At 42.0% G+C, this 21,237-nt stretch overlaps 1 protein-coding gene across 6 annotated transcripts in view; it reads left to right on the forward strand.

Moving 5' to 3' along the window:
* The window catches only part of robo3 (roundabout, axon guidance receptor, homolog 3 (Drosophila)), a 561,002-nt gene that overhangs the window by 510,643 nt on the left and 29,122 nt on the right, over positions 1–21,237 (forward strand). For 5 of the 6 annotated variants that reach the window (XM_043676839.1, XM_043676843.1, XM_043676841.1 and 2 more), the window contains 7 exons: positions 2,017–2,059; positions 2,154–2,302; positions 4,525–4,803; positions 10,424–10,559; positions 11,669–11,911; positions 12,825–13,012; positions 15,925–16,044. In XM_043676839.1, coding sequence (XP_043532774.1) covers positions 2,017–2,059; positions 2,154–2,302; positions 4,525–4,803; positions 10,424–10,559; positions 11,669–11,911; positions 12,825–13,012; positions 15,925–16,044 — 1,158 coding nt within the window. The remainder of the gene's footprint in view (positions 1–2,016; positions 2,060–2,153; positions 2,303–4,524; positions 4,804–10,423; positions 10,560–11,668; positions 11,912–12,824; positions 13,013–15,924; positions 16,045–21,237) is intronic. The other variant, XM_043676840.1, reaches the window with a different exon arrangement.

A 21,237-nucleotide genomic window follows, 5' to 3' on the forward strand; every position in this document is an offset into this window, starting at 1 on the left:
ATGCTGGGGTAATTCAGTACTTGGATGGAAAGTCACAGATGTCAAGCCACTTTCCTCCTTTCTGAGCCTGAGAATTGAGCATTCCTCAGCTGTTAAGAAAGAGGAAAATCCATCGTAATAATTACAGGCACAAAATCCAACAGGCCTCCAGGCGAACTTGAGTCATCAATGTGAAGCTACGTCCATCAGGAGTACATGCCAGAAAATTAGCTGCCTGTTGCAGAGTGGGGCATGCTCCCCGAAGAACAGGTGTGCCCCTGCATGAGGGACAGTCCAACGTCTGAATATGTGACCTCTTTGACTTGGCTTCCCAATTTAAAAGCGCCTGGTTTTGCTCAAAAGTAAACTGTAAAGTTTGCAACTCTTACCTACAGCTAATGTTAGAGCCTTGCAAGAGAAACAAGAAGATGAAAAGCATGAGAAGTAACCCTTTTACTATTGTAATGCGTTATGGACTGCTCCATGATATATGAAATTTGGATTTGGATACAAGACTGTGGGGCAGCCCAATGTGGTTTTCAGGGAGTGATGCACTTATGAAGAATCCTCACGGTTATAATGTAAGAAATGTAACATCCAGTTTACCTTTCTGCAAAATCCAGTTAAATCATCCAGTTGTGTTTGAAAATTTTCCCCATCACATTCTCGGGCAGTACAATCTTGATCTGAAGCACTCGCTGTCTCATAATATTTTAGTCTCAGGCATTCGCATAGCCATTTGATAATACAGAACTTTAGTATTAAAAAATACTTTTTAAAAAAATGAAGAAAGGCTCGATAAACTCTGGTTGTTTTCTTTAGAGCAGAGAAGGTTGACGGTGGTACTTAATAGAGGTGTATAAGATTACAAAGAGTGTGGAAAGGGCGGATAGAAAACAGCCGTTCCACTCAGTCGAGGGATGAGAAACAAGGAGGCATGATTTTCAAACAAAAGGCAGGCATTTATTGGACATTTGTGGGAAACCCTTTTCAGCCACGAGATGGTGGGTCTGGAATGTACTGCCTGGGATGGTAGTTGCGATGGAAACCTCACATCTTTTAAAAAGTACTTGGGATGAGCACTTCAAGTATCATAACATTCAAGGCTAGAGGCCTAGTGAGGGAAAGTGGGACTAGTGTAAGTAGTATATTTTTGGCAGTACAGGCTGAAGGGCCTTTTATGTACTGCATGATTCTATGATTTTGCCTCATGCTCACATTGATCCTGTGTGAATCACTTCAGACCTGTGCTCCCTGATTCTCAATCCTTGGGGACAGGTTCCTTGCTTCTATGCTGTCCAGACCAACGCTGCCCCTCATTTTATTTTTGTTGTGTGCACTTCCTGAGGTCCACACATGGCAGCATGTTCTGAATCTGGATGTCAACATGTTGGCACACTGATCATGCCAGGCAGAATGCAGAGAATCTCAGAGGGGCCGCCAAATGGCCCTTCAGCTTAAAGGGAACTCTGATCCCCACCCCTTCAAATTTTGAACAGCTCTAACAAATCTTCTCTCAACCTTCTCTTCTGGAGAAAGACTGGAGAAGTTGGGGCTCTTCTCCTTAAAGAAGAGCAGTTTCTCATCCCTGGCATCGTCATTTTTTATGAATGAGTTTGTTGCACCAATACAGATGCTTTAACGTTTTTTTGATTCCCTTTGGAATTTTGAAAGGAAATGCTCCACGTTTTTCGTGAATTGATGACAGATTTTTCTTCCTGCTTCTTCCAGAAAGCAGCTGTACTAGAGACGCGGGGGTTACTGTGCAAGGCCACATTATAGTGGAGCCACATTCCTGAAGAAGGGTTTATGCCCGAAACATCGATTCTCCTGTTTCTTTGATGCTGCCTGACCTGCTGCGCTTTTCCAGCAGCACATTTTTAAGCTCTGATCTCCAGCATCTGCAGTCCTCACTTTCTCCGCATTATAATAGGCTGCATGCAATGATCTTTTTCCAGTCTAATTATTCTGTACCTTCACTCTGACTTAACAATACAGTGTCTTGTAAAGTTTTAACTAGTGTTTGTTTTCATGCAGTAGCTTTTCCACATGCAGAGACCTCGGGCATCTCAAGCAGCAGGTAAGCTCCAATCAGCTCCTTTAAAAACAAATCTGCTGAGATTTGTAATTATTGAACCAAGCTGTGATGTTCACCTCCTGATGTCTCCCCTTAGACCAGGAATGCTAAATGCAAACGTCACCAACTACCCCTGGCTGGCAGACTCGTGGCCAGCCTCCAACCTGATAAGGAATGGGAATGGAAAGGAACCTACTGCCAGCTCCTGTGTGGCAAAGCATGAAGCTACAGAGCGCTTCTACAATGGTGAGTGAACCTTGGCAAGTGCACACGAGGGCAGGAGGTCTATCTGTCAACACCCATTTCTGGCCCTGGGTGTTAAATACAGTCCAGGGTTTTGGTGCTGTGTAAGTGGTACCACAGGGAGAGTGATGGAAACCGTAATCACTGGGACTGCTGGTCACATCAGCATGTCACCTTTTTGATTTTCTGAATTGTGCAGCCTACGGGCATAACTCCCCAGTGGGAGCGAGGAATCATAACTGTATGCCCCTTTCTCAAGAAATCAATGAAATGAAGTACAGCCAAATCAGGCTGTCAATCAAGAGATAATTAGTCGAACAGAATTGATGCCATATGTGAGGACATTTTGCTGTAGCAAGCCTTTTAAAATTTGGTTTTGGAATATGGTTGTCGTTGGCAAAGTTGGCATTTATTGTCCATCTCTAATTGCTCTTTGAAGCTGGTGTGACCCAAGGCTTCAGCAGTTTGGTATAATTGAGTGGCTTGTGTGGCCACTCCAGAGGACAGTTACAAGCCAACTGTATTGGGACTGGAATCAAGAGTAGGCTGGGCCAGTTAAGAGCTTAATGTTACCTTCCCCAAAGAACTGTAGTCAATTGGTTAAGCTGTTACTGCAATCTGATGGGTTTAATGATACTAACATTTTGTTTTCAAATGTTTTGAACTACATTCCAATTCTCAAACCACTGCAGTAAATGTTCAGTGTTCTACTAGATTAATTTAGACCTCTAGATAATGGAGCCAGTAAACTAACTATTGCATGACCACATCAAAGGCCCATCTGTCCTGAATTCCTATTTTTGAATGAGATGCTATGGCAAAGTGCCAAGTACAGGCCACTGGCAGCAGATTTGCAAAGGCTGTGTGCAGAATACCGGAGAGCACACCAACATAGGGACAAGGAGGCATTTTTCTTGTAGGGCCATCAGCTCCTGGCTACATTTTGCTGCTGGTTTTCCAGAGCCCGGGGAAATCCAGCTGTCAATTGTTAAATTGGATTCAGGCTCCCAACTGTACTGTAGGAATCCAATTTAAATATGAAAATGAAAAGCCCCAATACCTAAGGGCATATTGGAGAAATGTTCCCAATTTACAATTATTTACACCTTCCCAACATGATACACACTTCACTCTCTCTCTCTCTCTCTTTCTCATGTGATAGTATTAGGGCCGAGGTTTCTTTCTCAATAATAAAGGTAAAATGAAAGTTGGAATGCAAGAACCAGTTATCTGCCGATCCAAGCCCGGATGCATAAAGAACCTGCATGCATTATGATATGTCACTTCATTCAGACACTTAGATACACTACATATAGACAACTTGTGTTCGTGTGCATTTACTGTTATGTTAAGTATTTAGAAGGGAAAAGATCAAAAATACAATCACAGGAATATGGCACAAGGTGAATTGTTCATTGGGAGAACCAGTGCAGACATGATATAACAAATTGGCTCCTCCTGTACTATAAGAACTCTGTGATTCCATCTGAGCAGGCATTTTGCACACCAGAACTTCAGACAGTTAGTCAACTGGGGAACTAACGAATCTTATTAATGCAAGGGAATTATGCTGACCAGAAGATGCATGAACAACCTCTCTTATCATTAACATGCCGCAGGAAATGCTGGAGTGGACAGAATTTAGATATATCTTGACATGAACACCAAATGATGCACTCTCCCCTCAGTACTGCACAGCAGGTTAAGCCTGAGTAAAAGCTTGCTTCCAGCACATTTGGAATGCAGTCCCGTTCTGCAGATCATCTGTAAGACAGTGACAGGAAATTTGATGTTAAAAATTTGAGAATTGAAAATTTGCCTCAGTGATGGTGACCAAGACAACTCTCGGTGGTGGTTGTAAAATCCCATCGGATTCACTGATGTTGTTTAGAGAAGGATATCTGTCATCTTTACCTGCTGTGGTGACACCAGACCTTCAGCAATCTGTCCTTTAACTGCCCTCTATATTTCTCTCAGTTCAGGATTCACTTGGAGATGGGCAACATTAGCTGGCCTTGTCAATGAGATCCATCAAGTGAAAATAATCTGAGGTACCAACTTGGTGGGTTCTTATAGACTCAAACATTTTTAGGGCATTCAGATTAAGAAAAGCTAAATAAATTATTGGTGAACATTCTATGCTATTTTAACCTATGCTGTCTATAAACTTGGTCGACGAACCTCTTTAAGTTTGATTGTCTTTTCTGCTGTATATTTCTGTCCAGATGCTGGCATTTCCAACTATATTGCCCAGACGGAGAACTTTGGAACAATGGTATCAGATGGCCCCATCTACAGCACCATCGACTCTGCCAGTGATGAAATGCGCACATTCAATGGGGCATTCCCACCTCAGCAGACCACATTATATGCCAGCACGCCTGTGGTGCCACTTGGTGTTCAGAACCAATACACAACGGACCCTGTCAATGGGCACTGGGGTCTTCAGCCCGGACCTTCCAATGCCCAGTACTCACAGCCCGAACGTGGGAGGTTAGAAGCTGGTAAGATTTTTGGCACCATTTCATTAAACTGATTTTTAACTGAAATTAGAGTGTTGGAACCATTATATCAGAAGGAGAAAAAGTATTCATGTGCCAGTTTGAGGCATCTTGGATATCCTACTGCTGCACTTGGTAAGCTGAACAATTTGCTTTCAATTTCTTTCAATGGATTGGAGCTGGCAATACTGTTCAAAATGTTTTACTTAATTAAGATCCCTTGCACCATTTCTCTAGCTCCTTGTACATTCTCCAACTGTACACACAGACAATTCTAGGACAGCACAGTGGATCAGTGTTTAGCACTGCTGCCTCGCAGCACCAGGGACCTGGGTTCAATTCCACCTTGTCTGCGTGGAGTTTGTACATTCTCTGTGTGTCTGAGTCTGGGTGCTTTGATTTCCTCTGACCGTCCAAAAATTTGCAAGTTAGGTAGATTGGCCATGCTACATTGCCTATAGTGCGCAGGCTAGTTGGATTAACCAGGGGAAATGCAATGTTACATGGGTGGGGGGTTGGGTCTGGGTGGGATGCTCTTTGGAGGGGTGGAATGGACTTGATGGGCTGAATGGCCTGTTTCCACACTGTAGAGGTGCTATGGTTTGAATTGTTTTTGCTAATGCAGCTTTGTAGTCAGGCTGTAGGAAAATAGGCCATTCAGCCTCTCAAGTCTGTTTACTATTCAATGTCTGATCTGTATTTTAATTTCACCCATCCATTCACCTTAGCTCACATTGCCCTCGGCAGTATGTAATCTATTGATCTCCAGACACAAAATTAATATTTCAGATAACGTCTACTGTGTTTTGCAAGAAAGGGAGCCTCCTAGCTAATTCAGTTTGATTCGATCAAACCTTCCGATTCTGGCTCTGACTGACTTTAGTTATACACTGTTGAATTGGCTCCATGGATGGGACAAACACATCAGGAACAATGATGATGAGGTTGAGTTGCCTGCTGCATTTTATATAGAGCACAATTTCAAGTAAATAACCTGCTATGTATCAGAAAACAAGGATTCCAAAAATTACCTAGGGCTTTTCTTGGCCTCTAGGCCTCACTTGTGGGCCAAATATCCATCTTTTTAGCAGTTAGTGTACCTCACCTAATCTAACAGAATGACCTCATCTGACATAATAGGTCCCATTCCAACCTAAACAGCAGGACCATCCACCAATGTAATTCCTGTCTCTGTCCCTTTCAGTGCAGTCTGGCTGTCTCTTCTTTAAAAGGAAGGTCTACACTTGAAAATCAACTGAGAAACTTTGCGAGACAGGAATACTCTGGGAGTATTTGAGGGGATACTGTAAATACATTAATTATGTCTGCATTTATGGATACCCATATGTGTTGTGCATTTTTCTGTATCTGTTTCATGTGTGAGCTGCTTGCTCGAGATTTGTTGGTGCATTCCTGTTTTGTTTGTTGGTTTGTTTGTGTTGTGTGTGAGAGAGCTTTGTTATATATATGTTGTGTTCATGTATGTCTGTAGATCTTGGATCAGGTCTTCAAACACATGATTATTTGTTACGACCAGACCCAGACCACGGTTCGCTAATTTGTTCTGATTTCAGAAGGGATACTCCAAACCATTAAGCTCCCATGTAAATAGCTCCCCTTCTTTATTAATGCAGTCATTGGCAACAATTTAAAAATTATCCCTCTCCTTGTGTACAACTTCCTCCTGGACCCAAACTAACTTATGTTTTAAAGTGGACCAAATTATCCAGGCATTTTTTTCTTAAACAAAAAGAGAGTGAGTCTATTTATTACTTTCCTTTCATACATGATGTTTAAAAAGGAAAGAGAAGTGAAAGGAGAGAGAGTAGTGATGATACCTAGGAATAGGATCAATACATTAGTAAGGGAGGATCTCAGATCAGAGAAATAAAATGTGGAATCTGTTTGCATTGAAGTAAGAAACAACATGGGGCAGCAGACATTGATTGGATTTATTTATAGGCTACTAAATAGCAGCAGTCATGTGGGACATGGAATTAATCAGGAAATGAGAGCAGCACATTTATCATGGATGACTTCAAGCTGTATATAGACTGGGTAAACCAACTGAGCACTAAAACAGGAGGATGAGTTTCTGGAGTTTTGTAAGAATGGTTTTCAAGATCAGAAGGAGCCAACGAGAGGCTATTTTACATTATGAAAAGATTTATGAAATAATTAACCATCTTTATATCACAGAACATTTACAGGTGAGTGACCACAATCTGAAGAATTTCACATTATGTTTGTAAGTAAGATAGTTCATTCTGAAGCAAGGATGTTACATTTGAATAAGGGAACTTATGAAAGAGTGGAATACAAATTGGCTGAGGTGGATTGGGAAAATACATTAAAAGACATAACTTTACATGGGCAATGGATAGAGAACTACTTCATGATTTGCAGCAAATACATTCCTTCAAGGTACAAAAACTCAAATAAAGCTCAGTCAGCTGTGACTAGCAAAGGAAGTTCAGCTTTGTCTAGGTGTCAAAGAAAGGACCTGTAAAGTTGCCAGTAATAGCAGAAGATTGAGAGGTTTATTGGATGTAACAAAGAAAGTAATAAGGAAGAATACAATATGAATGCAATCTAGCAAGTAACATAAAAAAAGACTGTAAAAGTGTCGATAAGTACATAAAAATGGGATGTTCCACTAAAATGAATGACAGGCAGAGTGAGGAGAATTTGTAATAAGAAATAGAGAAATGGCAGAGAAGATGAATGATTTTGTTGTTGTCTGTTTTCACTGATGAAGATACAAAAAATCTCCCAGAACTAGAGATCCAAGTGATGAGGCAAAAAGGGGAAGTTGAAGGAAATCAGCATTTATAAGATTGCAAGGAAAAGAATGGGGCTGCAAGTGGAAAGACCCCATGACGTGATGAGAATGTGGTGCTGGAAAAGCACAGCAGGTCAGGCAGCATCCAAGGAGCAGGAAAACCTTCATCAGGGTTTTTGCCCAAGGTGTCGGTTATCCTACTCCTCGGGTGCTGCCTGACCTGTGGTGCTTTTCCAGCACCACACTCTCGATTCTAACACCAGCATCTGCAGTCCTCATTTTCGCCCAGGATCTGATGGTCTAAATCCCAGAGAATTGCAGAAGGTGGATGTAGCTGCAAATTCTGGAATTATTCCAATGGATTGGAAGGTAGCAAATGTCACCCCATTGTTTAAGAAAGGATCAACAGCAGAAACAGAAACTTTACATCAATAGTGGGGATGATGCCAGAGACCGTTACAAAGGGATGTGATAAATAGACATCAGGTTGTTAATGATCTGATTGTGCATAGTCAAGGAGACCAGAATTGCACGCAATATTCCAACAGTGGCCTAACCAATGTCCTGTACAGCCGCATCAAAACCTCCCAACTCATGTACTCAATACTCTGACCGATAAAGGAAAGCATACCAAACGTCTTCTTCACTATTCTATCTACCTGCAACTCCACTTTCAAGGGCCTATGAACCTGCACTCCAAGGTCTCTTTGTTCAGCAACACTCCCTAGGACCTTACCATTAAGTGTATAAGCCCTGCTAAGATTTGCTTTCCCAAAATGCAACACCTCTCATTTATCTAAATTAAACTCCATGTGCCACTTCTCAGCCCATTGGCCCATCTGATCAAGATCCTGTTGTAATATGAGGTAACCTTCTTCATTCTCCACTACACCTCCAATTTTGGTGTCATCTGCAAACTTACTAACTATACCTGTTATGCTCACATCCAAATCATTTATATAAATGATGAAAAGTAGTGGACCCAACACCAATCCTTGTGTCACTCCACTGGTCACAAGCCTCCAGTCTAAAAAACAGCCCTCCACCACTACCTTATGTCTTCTACCTTCGAGCTAGTTCTGTATCCAAATGGTGAGTTCTCCCTGTGTTCTGTGAGATCTAACCTTGCTCACCAGACTCCCATGGGAGTCCAGAACTGGAGGGCATAGGTTTAGGGTGAGAGGGGAAAGATATAAAAGAGACCTAAGGGGCAACTTTTTCACTCGGAGGGTGGTATGTGTATGGAATGAGCTGCCAGGGGAAGTGGTGGAGGCTGGTGCAATTGCAACATTTAAAAGGCATCTGGATGGGTATATGAGCACGAAGGGTTTGGAGGGATACGGGCTGAGTGCTGGCAGGTGGGACTAGATTGGGACATCTGGTCGGCATGGACGGGTTGGACCAAAGGGTCTGTTTCCGTGCTGTACATCTCTATGACTCTAAATCTGAAACAGATCTATGTCCCACTGTATCCATTGACAATCCTCCTCACTATCTGCAACTCCATAAATTTTGGTGTCATTTGCAAACTACTAATCAGACAAATTGTATATATTTGTTGTATATATTACAAATAACAAAGGTCCCTGCACTGATCCCTGCGGAACACTACTAGTTACTGAGCTCCATTTCAACTGCTACTCTCTGTCTTCTATAACCAAGCCAGTATCCATCTAGATAACACACCCTGGATCCCATGAGACTCTACCTTTAATACCAGCCTGCCATGAGGTATCTTATCAAATGTCTTACTAAAGTCCATGTAGAAAACATCCACTGCACTTCCCTCATTAATCATTCTTGTCACCTCCTCAAAAAACTAGATCAAGTTAGTGAGACATGAGCTTCCTTTACAAACTCATGTTATCTATTACTAACAAGTCCAGTTGCTTCCAAATGCGAATAAATCCTATCTCTTAGTATCTTCTCCAACCTCTGACGTCAGACCCAATGGTTGTAATTACCGAGATTATCTGTTCCCCTTCTTAAACAAAGGAAAATATTGGCCATTCTCCAGTCCTCTGGAATCTCGCCTGAGGCAAAGAGGATGCAAAAAATATCTGTTAAGGCCCGGTTATTTCCTCCCTTGTCCCCTATATTATCCTGAAATAGATCCCGTCTGGGACAGGAGACTTGTCTACCTTAATGCATTTTCAAGACATCCAATATTGTGCTGACCTGCCTGAGGGTATTCATACACCTGTCCCTAAGCTTAACATTCCACAAAATTGAATCAAACTTTCCAGACCTTTGGAGTTAAACATCACTTAAACTTTGATTACTGCAAACAAACTTCATGCCAGTCCTTAAAAATTAATAAGGTCAGTTGAACTCTATATTATACATGCAGCATGTCCCATACTGTCATGTTCTTCAGGCACTTGTTTCTTGTCGAAGTTATATTTGTTGTTCACCTATATCACTACTTGTATCACCAGGTGGCACACTATTATAGAGTCATACAGCTTGGAAACAGATTCTTTGGTCCAACTAGTCTACACCGAACAATGGAAGAAATGGGGATTGACAGGGATTTTTGCTTGAAGCTTATTCTTACACAAATTTCTTCAACAAAGTTGAAATGTTTGCATTTCTGTATTTGTCTGACACATTCCCTATCCAAGCAGAATTGGAAGATTCTGGTTTTTTTTTCAAAGGTGGCTTCAGGGGTTTATGACATCTACCAAGGTTAGGGGAAGGTTCAAAGTCTGGCATGAAAGTTCCAAAGGGTCAGAAGAATAATATCTTGCACTCAGACTAATCCAAATCAGAAGCAGTTCCAGCAATGACTAATGAAAATGAAAGCCTAGACATACTAACTAATGCTCTTTCCCTCGACAGGTGGGAAATCTGGGAAGCAGAAATTAAATGCCAAGCCAGTGAAAGCTCCACCCATGAACTGGACAGATTTACTCCCACCCCCTCCACCCAGTGTTGACATTGATTCGTATGAGGATGAAGAAGAGTTGGAGTATGGGTATGTGGTGTGATGTGATGTGGGAGTATTCACTGTAAATATTCTGAGGTCAATCCTCTGAGATACTGTGGGTCTCGCACCCTTGGGCCTAGATCTGAGGATCTTCCTTGGTTTTGGTGCTGACTCAACCAGGATTCCTCAGGTTATAAGTCTAGGGCACATGGCAGGCCAGAATTCAGTATCATTTGGCCTTGCATTAATAACCATGGTGAGAGAGGTTGTAAAGATGGAGTAGATCATCATCCACAGGAAAATTGAAAAGAAAATAACTGGTAAAGGTAATGGATAGTAAGGTGTTCAAAGTTTGTGCGAAGATTTGTAGCTCGGGTGCTCGTTGTTGTGGTTCTGTTCGCCGAGCTGGAAGTTTTTGTTGCAAACGTTTCGTCCCCTGGCTAGGCGACATCATCAGTGCTTGGGAGCCTCCTGCGAAGCGCTTCCTTGATGTTTCCTCCGGTGTTTATAGTGGTCTGTCCCTGCCGCTTCCGGTTGTTGGAAGACAACCGGAAGCGGCAGGGACAGACCACTATAAACACCGGAGGAAACATCAAGGAAGCGCTTCGCAGGAGGCTCCCAAGCACTGATGATGTTGCCTAGTCAGGGGATGAAACGTTTGCAACAAAAACTTCCAGCTCGGCGAACAGAACCACAATATAGTAAGGTGTGATTTTTATGGTCAATGATCCAAGCACTCAAATTAGAATCAAGTTACAACTTTGTATTTTAATTAGGATTACTACAGGGAGTCCACTTGAAGAGTTACTTTGCCTTGAAGTTATAAAAGGTGCTGTATAAATGTGTCCTTCTTCATAGGCATCACCTGCCTTAAGTAGGAATTTGTGGGATGAGCCTTTTTGCCATTACTGATATTGCAATGGCCAGTTAGGAGCGGGATTGTGGTTTTCAAAATGTTAGCCCTTCTCTCAATGCTTTTCTATCACTGGGAATGGATCACCAGACGTCTCTAACAACTATGAGATCCTACTGACATCCAAGAGTCTCCTCACCAGTGGCAAGACACGTGTGGATTCCAGTGTCACATGGAGCATGAGAGAAATACTTGCCCTTCTGTTCCTCTCTCGAGAGTAAGAATTGTTCCCATCTTTTTGCAGCCCTAGTGCTGACGAATGGTGTCCTCCGCTCCCTGAGAGAACCTACTTGGTGGAAGGCTCCCATGACGATGAAGGCCCACCCCCACCACCTCGTGGAGAGGCATCATCCCCAGCTACTTCATACGGGCAGCAATCCACCGCAACGCTGACCCCCTCCCCTCGGGAAGAGGCACGATTGACCAGCCATAATGTCACTGAGGACATCCCAAGGCTGCATCAGTTTGAGATACCACATTTACCCCGGTGAGTGAGTTTACAAGCTGGTTACTATAACTACTGTAGTCATCTACATGTTGACTATTTTACTGTGAAATAATTAACAGAACTAAAGAATAAGAGAGAGAAGCAAATATTTGTTTATTACACAAAATGGTTCAGTGAATGAATTCTATTATTTCATTTCAAATCTCTCTGTGACCTCATCCATTCCTAACTCTGCTGTCAGCTATTGCATCTCAGTCATAAACTCATCAGTTTTATCTGAATAAATTCTGCACAGGAGGTCAAAGGTTTGATTTAATTGAGGGGTGTTGATCAAGTAACTGGGCAGAAACTAGTTGCAGTAGCAGAATAGTCAGAAACCTACCAAATTACCCTTACAAATTGTTTATTAAGAAATCACCCTGGCTGCAGAAATGCAAGTTGATTATCAACTACAGACACACAGAAAACCCATATGTTACCAACTCAAGATTAAAAATACAAACTTATGTAAATCATGGTTTATATTATGTTACATGTTGTTATGATCTGAAATGCCCTGGTTGGAAGGGTGGTGGAAGCAATTGCAATAGTGAAAGGAATCAGTAATGCATATTTGAGAGTAAGAAATTACAGAGAAGAGCAAGGATTTGGCAGGGGAGGGGTGTGCTCTGGGACACATTGAGCCAATATAGACATGTTAAGCTGAAGGGAATGTGAGCTGTTGGTCTTTAAGATGCTTCATTAACGAACAAGTAAATGGGATAGAATACTATGTCAGTCTGTTGTTGTAACAGGAGACCCATGGAAAAGGATGGGAGCCAGGTTGAAACTTAGCTACTCTTAAAACAGACAGATTTACCCATCAAATTGTGGTCTTGCTTCTTGGGAGGAGTTGGGAACTCATGGGTTGTGTGATTGCCAACTTTTAAAACTAGTTGTGTTCCTGTTTCAGGCGACTCCCAGTTGGACCAGTCCCTCTGCCCAGACCGCCAACCCCTCCACCATCACAGAACAGCCAAAGCATGAATGGGACTGAAGACGCTGTCACGGAATCTGCTGCTCCCCATCGGTACGGACATAGACGCAACCTGAGCCAGACACCAGCAATAAGCACTGAGAACGTCAGTGTACCTGGAACAGGTGAGGCACAACCATTCATCTGTAAGTTAGGGAAAGGAGAGAAATTTATACCAAAACAAGGTTAGCAAAATGGGCGAGTGCATGAGTGAAGGCACCCATTGAGCAGATGTTTTCATTGTTCAACAGATGTTTAACAGATGCCTAGTGCCAGTTGTGTTCTGTCATGTGACATTGATTGAGTGTAATCACCTTAGGCACACAATGGTGCAGAGTAAGTGGGATCTAATTCTATGAATGAGGTCTAGAACAGTTGTCAATAGTGTGGTGCTGGAAAAGTACAGCCGGTCAGTCGGCATTCGAAGAGCAGGAGAATTGACGTTTCGGGCATAAGCCCTTCATCAGGAATAACGATTCCTGATGAAGGGCTTACGCCTGAAACGTCAATTCTCCTGCTCCTCGGATGTTGCCTGACCTGCTGTGCTTTTCCAGCACTGCACTGTCGACTCTGATCTCCAGCATCTGCAGTCCTCACTTTCTCCTTTAGAATAATTATGTTGCACCTTATTCCATATTGAAGATGCCATTTTGTAATGATCTGGTGCTCAATGTGATTCTCGTCTATGCCAGGGTTAGTTGTGAGTTTTGAGTCTGAAAACTAAATCCAAGCCGCGTCCTCCCCCTCCCAACCATGACGCTTAATTCCAGACAAGTATTTTGTGGAGTAAATTAGATTAGATTGTTTTTCTGGTCCATGTCCTCCTGAGAATGGTATGCCTCAGAACAGAAAATGCTCCTAAGTTTAACAGCCTTCCCCCAGGGCTTTGATCATGTTTGAACCCCAACATCGAGAGTTGGTAGACTATTCCACAGTGGAAGCCATCACTGTTGGGACAAATCTAGTCATCCCCTGGTGCCCACTTGTACATTTTCCCAAGGAGTGGTGATACAGTCACTCGGAGCCATGCTGCTTGTAATTAGCACCCTCTATAGTACGAAGTTCCTGAAAGTAATTGAAGGACGTTCTTCCTTGCTGAACTGTCTCTGAGCTGAATCATGGATTGAATTTGCTCATCGTGCAACTGAGGGAGACCACTGAACTCAGTGTTTCATTCAAAAACTAAATCACATGGTAATAATGACAGTTGAACTAGACTTGCTTCCTGTTCGAGATCCATTTAGAAGACTTCATGTTGCATCTTTTTACATATTTGTGGTACCAACCTGGGGCCTTAAGATTTCTCAACGCACTGTCACATCTCATTCACAGAAATTTGCAGCACAGAATTCTGTCCATCAGATCTGTACTGGTCTTTTAAAATGTGCTTGGTCCCACTTTTGTTTTTTTCTTATAATTCTGTAAACCCCTTATCCTCAAGGGTTTTTCTATTATTCATTTATGGAACGAGGGCACCACTGGCTAGGCCAGGATTTATTGCCCATTCCTAATTACCCAGAGGGGAGTTAAGAGTCAACTGCATTGCTGTTGGTCTGGAGTCACATGTAGGGCAGACCGAGCAAGCTTGCAGTTTTTGTTTCCCTAAAGAGCATTAGTGAATCAGATGCCTACTTTTTTCTAGCAATCAACAACAGATTCATCATTAGGCTCTTAATTTCAAATTTTTAAAAATGAATTCTAATTCCACCATTTGGTATGGTAGGATTCAAACCGTTGTCCCAGAACATTAATGGGTCTCAGGATTGACTATCCAGTAATAATGGTGCGAGGTCACAACCTCCCCTAATTGTATATTCTCAACTCCCATTGAAAATAATTTACGGAATCCTCTTCCCTTGCCTTGTTAAGGTAAAGCATTCCAGATTCCAATGTTATGATGGCATTCCAGGTGCAGGCACTTTGTGTGCTGCAATGAGATCTGTCCCACAGGCAATAATTTGGTCTTTAGCGTAAAATGTAATGCAACAAAATGATGCTGTTGCAGGTCAGATTGATCAATCCTGTAATCAGAGTATCATTGAACTGCTTTTGGGAACATTTAACATTTAATATTTAAGCAACATTCCACTTCACCATGTTGCAGTGAAATCTGCAATCCATTTGATCAAGTACCCCCCACAATGCCCTTAAGAGGTGAGGTCCAGAACATTTACCTAGTAATACTGAATGAACAGTGATTCACATCTCAGTCATTATGGTGAGTGGCCTGAAGGAGAACTTGAAAGTGGTGGTCTTCCTATGCATCTGCTGCCTTTGTCCAGAAGTCCTGCTCCTGATCAGTGAACAGTAACTGCAAGATGTGAACAATAGCCAAGGACAGAGAAAGACATAACCACAATGCCTGTGTTTGAATTCATCACTTACACTCTTGAACCTGGCACCAGGTCAAATAGGCGCTTGACTGAAGTACTAGAGAGCCAGGATCCATGGTAATTGACTCCAGCAAAAGTGAGGAGGGAAGCAGATGGATGGTAAGAGGAAAAAATGCTTGAAGAATGGAATTCTGGGGTTATACCCAGCATGGGGTGGCATGGTGGCTCAGTGGTTAGCACTGCTGCCTCACAGTGCCAGGGACCCAGGTTCAATTCCCACCTCAGGTGACTATCTGTGTGGAGTTTGCCCATTCTACCCGTGTCTGCATGGGTTTCCTCCAGGTGCTCCGGTTTCCTCCCACAGTCCAAAGATGTGCAGGTTAGGTGAATTGGCTGTGCTAAATTGCCCATAGTGTTAGGTGCATTAGTCAGGGGTAAAGATAGGATAGGGGAATGAGTTTGGGTAGGTTACTCTTTGGAGGGTCGGTGTGGACGTGTTGGGCCAAATGGCCTGTTTCCATACTGGAGGGAATCTAATCAAATCATGACCTCGCGCTTTTTGGGGAATAAAATGCTTGCAGAATCTCGTCTATGGTTTGCAACATGCAATTTTAATCTGTAACATTCCCAATATCTCACACTCCATTCCAGTTTCACTCTTGAAGGACTATGCCTGCTCTTAATCGTTTTTATCTGACTTTCAGGGAAGACGAGACATACTCCAGTGATGGGGAGTAGCAGCATGAACACCCCACCCAGCCAGAAAGCTCGGGCCAAAAAGAAAACCAAGCCGAATCAGTACCGCCGTGATCTCTCTCAAGGCGGTGAGTTACATCTCAAACCTTAAGCTTAGAATGCTACAATCCTCTGGATGAACTAAACTCACGAGAGAAAATTGTCTCCTTATGTTCATTGTGCACTCATGCCCAATTTAAGATTTTCACCTTGTAGATATTTTTATGTAGTCACTACAAAGTTGATGCAGGCCTTGGCTTAGTTTAATATCTGTGTTCCACATGACCTTCATACCCTATCATAATGTGCTTCTCTTCTTTCCTCTCTTCCACCTTCCAAGCTTTCCCTCTAAATGCAACTCTGCTATTCGCCTCAACTGCTTTTCGTAGTGAGATCTATATTCTAACCACTATATGTGTAAATATATTAATTCAGTCCTCAATATCCTGTTGAATTTATTAGTTACTCTTGGCCCTTGTTTTTGGCCTACCTCATATTTAAAAATCTCTTCTTTCCATCTAAACTATCAACCCCTTTCATAATTTTAACAACTTTCATTCCATGACCTTTTTTTTCTAGATAACACAGTCCCAGCCAGTTCAGTATTTCCTAATGATTATAGCTTCTCATTTCTGGTATCATTTCTGTAATTCTTGTTTATAGCTTCTCGAGCTCCTCTGTACCCTCTTGGAGTGGATTCTGTATGGCTATAGCATCACTTCTCTGCTTTTCAATTCATCTCTCAATCCTATTTCTTTGAACTATTTTGGGAATGATCTTAAATCAAATACTAAAATTAGCACCATTTAGATTCTTTCTTTCCAAAGTATATTTAGCTTGTTATTCTTCTTATCAAAAATGCCATATCACATTTATCGATATTACAGGTAATTTGTCAATTAGGCTTTCAGTCTGAAAATATTAATATTTTCCTACATGTTGTCACATTATTGACTATATCTTCCAAACTTGTGTCAAGAGCAAGTTTTTTGAATGTACTTCTGATTCCCAACCCCTCATTAATTATGTAAATAATTACGTGATTAACAATGATCCCATGCCGATCTTTAGAGTACCCCTTCCCATCTATTTCCAGTCTGGTCAGCTAATATTACTATTTGCAGTTTCCTGTTTTGTAACCAGCTTGCTATCCACTCTGCGCTCTGCCACCCAACTGCACATCCTCTGCCCTTAGTCATTGTTTTGTTTAAAATTAAATAGTAAATTTGAAAAACAAAGACATACAATGAGTCGGAATACCATTTAAACATTTGGGAAATTAGAAAACTGAAACAGGGAAGCACCACAGTGCCACCCCTGGTGAGAGGATATAATAACAACACATTTACAAGTCACCGCCGAATGGAAAGAAAAATTCAGAAGCAGTTGATTTTTGTCCTGGCACAGGGCACCCAAAATAATATTTGGATTGGAATGGTTCAGCCAGTTCTTGCTTAGAATTTCTAGTAGCTCCCTCAATGCTTTAATATTTGGGAGTGTGGCCGTCAAACATGAGCGGAGAGTTTAGGTATTGATCTATGTCACGTCTATTTTCTTAGCAGAGAAAGGAGGGCAAAGAGGCCCATCTTCAACATCTCTGCCCAATGTGCAGCTACATTACAGGTGCCATTACGTTGATTGGATTGCAGGTGGAGAAAGTGAGGACTGCAGGTGCTGGAGATCAGAGTCAAGAGTGCAGCGCTGGAAAAGCACAGCAGGTCAGGCAGCATCCGAGGAGCAGGAGAATCGGTGTTTCGGGCAAAAGTTCTTCATCAGGAATGGGCAACCCCCTCGGCTCACAAGCCTCATTCCTGATGAAGGGCTTTTGCCCAAAACATTGATTTTCCTGCTCCTCGGATGCTGCCTGACCTGCTGTGTCTTTCCGGCACCATGCTCTAGGCATTTAGGATGACCACCGAAAAGAGGCAGCTGGTCCCTTACCATTGTAATTGATGGACTTGGTGCTGGTTTGAAGCCCCAGTTGTTCTAACTCAGTTAGATTGAGTGAAGCAGACCACACCCTTTATTTTCCTTATACTGCAACTGGGCTTAAGCTGTGACCATGAAATAAATAGGCTTTTCTCTGAGAAAAAAATCTCTTAAGTGTCAAAATGGCAACAGTATCCCACTCCTCGTTTTATTCCAGAATTAATTTGCCAGTGAGTTAAGGGGCCTGGTGGCTGAACCAGAGAAGCTGCATGTCAGAGTCTGATTTCCCCGTGAAATTAATGAGACTCCATGTTTGGCTGCAGTTCGGCCTCCTTGTTTTGGATATACATGTATCTCACTTCTCTCAAAGGGCCTAAAGTGTGGCCTATAATAACTTGCATCAGTGCTATTTTTCACTTGAGTGATTCGCCAATAAGGTAGAACAGACATGAACTAGGGGATGCATTTTAAAAATATGGGGTCATTTATTTAAGATGAAGATAAGAAGCAGCGTTTCGTTTTCTCTGAGAATTGGGAGTCTTTGAGTGGTGGAGGAAGTGTCATTGAATATTTTAAGGCAGTGGTAGATAGATTGAAGGAAGCCAAATGTTATCAGGGTAGACAAGCATGTCGACTTGAGGCCACAATCAGATCAGCAATAATCTTCTTGAATTATGGAGCAAGCTTGAGATGTTTCAAATGTGGTATTTTAAGGGCTGCTAAAGAACTACAGTGTAAACAATTAGAGGGAGAGGTCACATGACTGCAGCAAGCCACCTAACACAATTTATCCAATTGTATTTCTCCAAATAAGTGGAGCTACACGGTCTACTCTTCCTCGTAATTTGTAAACTCATATGTACCTAGAAGCATAAATTAAATGCCAGATTCTTGAGTTAGAACTGAAGAGATGAGACTTCCATAGGCCACGTGATCTATTTTGATCTCAATTCTTCTTATGACATGATATATGACAAGGTCTGAATAGTCCATTATACTGCCCTCTCTGTTGGGAGGTGTGAATAAAATTAGTTCACTCATGGATGCCTGCAGCTGAGCATATGTTCATATTACTCAAGGCAATTCACAACAAAAATTTGGCATGGGATAGAATTTCATTTGAGAAATTAGTAACTGAAGAATATTGACAAACATTTTTGGAACTTCTGAAGATAATTTTGAGGAGGTTTGAGCAAATGTAAAGATTGTTCAGTGTGTGCACTGTATCCAGTCAGTCAGCATAGAATGTAATTGAAAAAATGACACTGAAGGTATATTTGGGGACAATTTGGAAATTCAACCCTAACAAGAAAGACAGATGAAATTACAAATGAAGGCTATATGTTTGGTTGAAAATGAATAACATTGGAAATGGGAATAAAGTCAATGTTCTCCTCACCATGATAGGGCCAGATGCTTTTGATAGAGTTTTTGATCAATGATACCTTTGCGAGCCCAGTTCAATGAAACTCATTGAAATTCTAAACTCATAATAGCCACTGCTAAGAATGAAATTACAGTGAGAATTGCATGCAGTTGCCAATGAGACTGTTGCAGATTACGTTCTCGAATTTAAAAACAAACTATTACTGTGGGTAGGGGGAAAGCTTAGAAATTGATCTTGAAAAGAGGCTGAAGAACAATATAATCTAGACCACATTTTATACAAAGGCAAATAGGCTAAAGGGAGTCTTTGATGTGGCCACAGCCACTGAAATAACACAATGGAGGTAGTGATGTCAAGATAATATCAATGGGCTCATAATCCGGGACGCTTACATTCTGGTGACATCAGTTTGAATCCCACCATGGAGAATGGTGGAATTTGAATTCAATAATAAAAATCTGGAGTTCAACCAGGAAAGCTAGCCCATTGTTGACAATGTAATTATTGTCAATTGTTGTGAAAAACTATCTGTTTCACGAACTTCAGTTAGGGAAGAATATCTTGCTGTCCTTGCCTAGTCTGGCCTACCTGTGACTCCAGACTGATAGCAATGCAATTGATTCTTAACTGCCCTCTGGGCAATAAACATTGGGATAACCAGCATTGCCCACATTCTACGATCAATTAAATAAAAGAAGTAGGAAAAGAACTCCCCTGCAATTCTGAGCTGATGGGATGTCCGCTGGATTTCAGCATGGCCTGGGCCACAGCAGGCTAGTTAGCTGTCTTAGAGTCAGAAATTTAGGCACAATCATGGCAATGGTAGCCACCATCATTTAAATGCCTCTATTTCCAATCAGTGCTTCAGCTGTTGGAAGGATGGTCACAGCCAGAAGTTTCACAGTATTGCGGAAACAGCGATGTTTCAGGTCGTAGTCAACTTCTGGTCACAGCCATGCATCAGGGTGAAGTCATGGTAAACTTAAAGCTGGTCCATACACATATGATAGCTTTGGAACAAGAAGGTCAGAATTGTATTCGGTCAAAGAGCAAAAAAGAACCACAAAGCAGATGAGAGTAGTAAGATTGAATATTTAATTTCCAGAGCACAGTATCAAAATCAAACCATTCTGATCTTGATCCTTCTTATAACATGTGGTATACTGTAAGAGCTGAACATTGTGTTATACTGCCCTCTCTGTTGGGAGGTGCAAATCAAATTATAAAAGTTCATAACTTGCTTTCATCTTTGATACAGCTGTAGTTGTGCCAGTTATCTCCGAAGGAGAATACAAGAAATCCCTAAGTCAGGTTCCTCATTGAACACTGGCATGAAACTGACTGAATGTTCCAACAACAATGTTAAGTGACGTAGGTGTTAGAGTGAAATTCAATTCTGTTGCTTACAATGGAATAGTTCAGAACCAAAATAAAGTCTTCCTGATGGGAAGTAATTAGCTCAAGAAAATATGTCCAAAGGTGTGGCGCTAGAAAAGCACAGCAGGTCAGGTAGCATCCGAGGAGCAGGAGAATCAACGTTTCGGGCATAAGCCCTGATGAAGGCCTAATGCCGGAAACGTCTATTCTCCTGCTGTTCGGATGCTGCCTGAAATTTTCAGGCGCCACACGTTTCGACTCTGATCTCCAGCCTTTGTGGCCCTTAATTTCAAGAAAATATGTTTAAACTGGGCTGAGTAACTTAACAGGAGGGTTCAGTAAGGATGAGTCGTTCATGAGAAAAAGCACATAGTGATGGTGAAGCAAGTAGAACCAAGTGGTTAAATCAGCCATCAGAGCTGAAAATGTGTTGCTGGAAAAGCGCAGCAGGTCAGGCAGCATCCAAGGATCAGGAGAATCGACGTTTCGGGCATAAGCCCTTCTTCAGGAATGAGGAAAGTGTGTCCAGAAGGCTAAGATAAAAGGTAGGGAGGAGGGACTTGGGGGAGGGGCTTTGGAAATGCGATAG

Source organism: Chiloscyllium plagiosum, chromosome 35 (genome assembly GCF_004010195.1).
Source record: "Chiloscyllium plagiosum isolate BGI_BamShark_2017 chromosome 35, ASM401019v2, whole genome shotgun sequence".
Lineage (NCBI taxonomy): Eukaryota > Metazoa > Chordata > Chondrichthyes > Orectolobiformes > Hemiscylliidae > Chiloscyllium > Chiloscyllium plagiosum.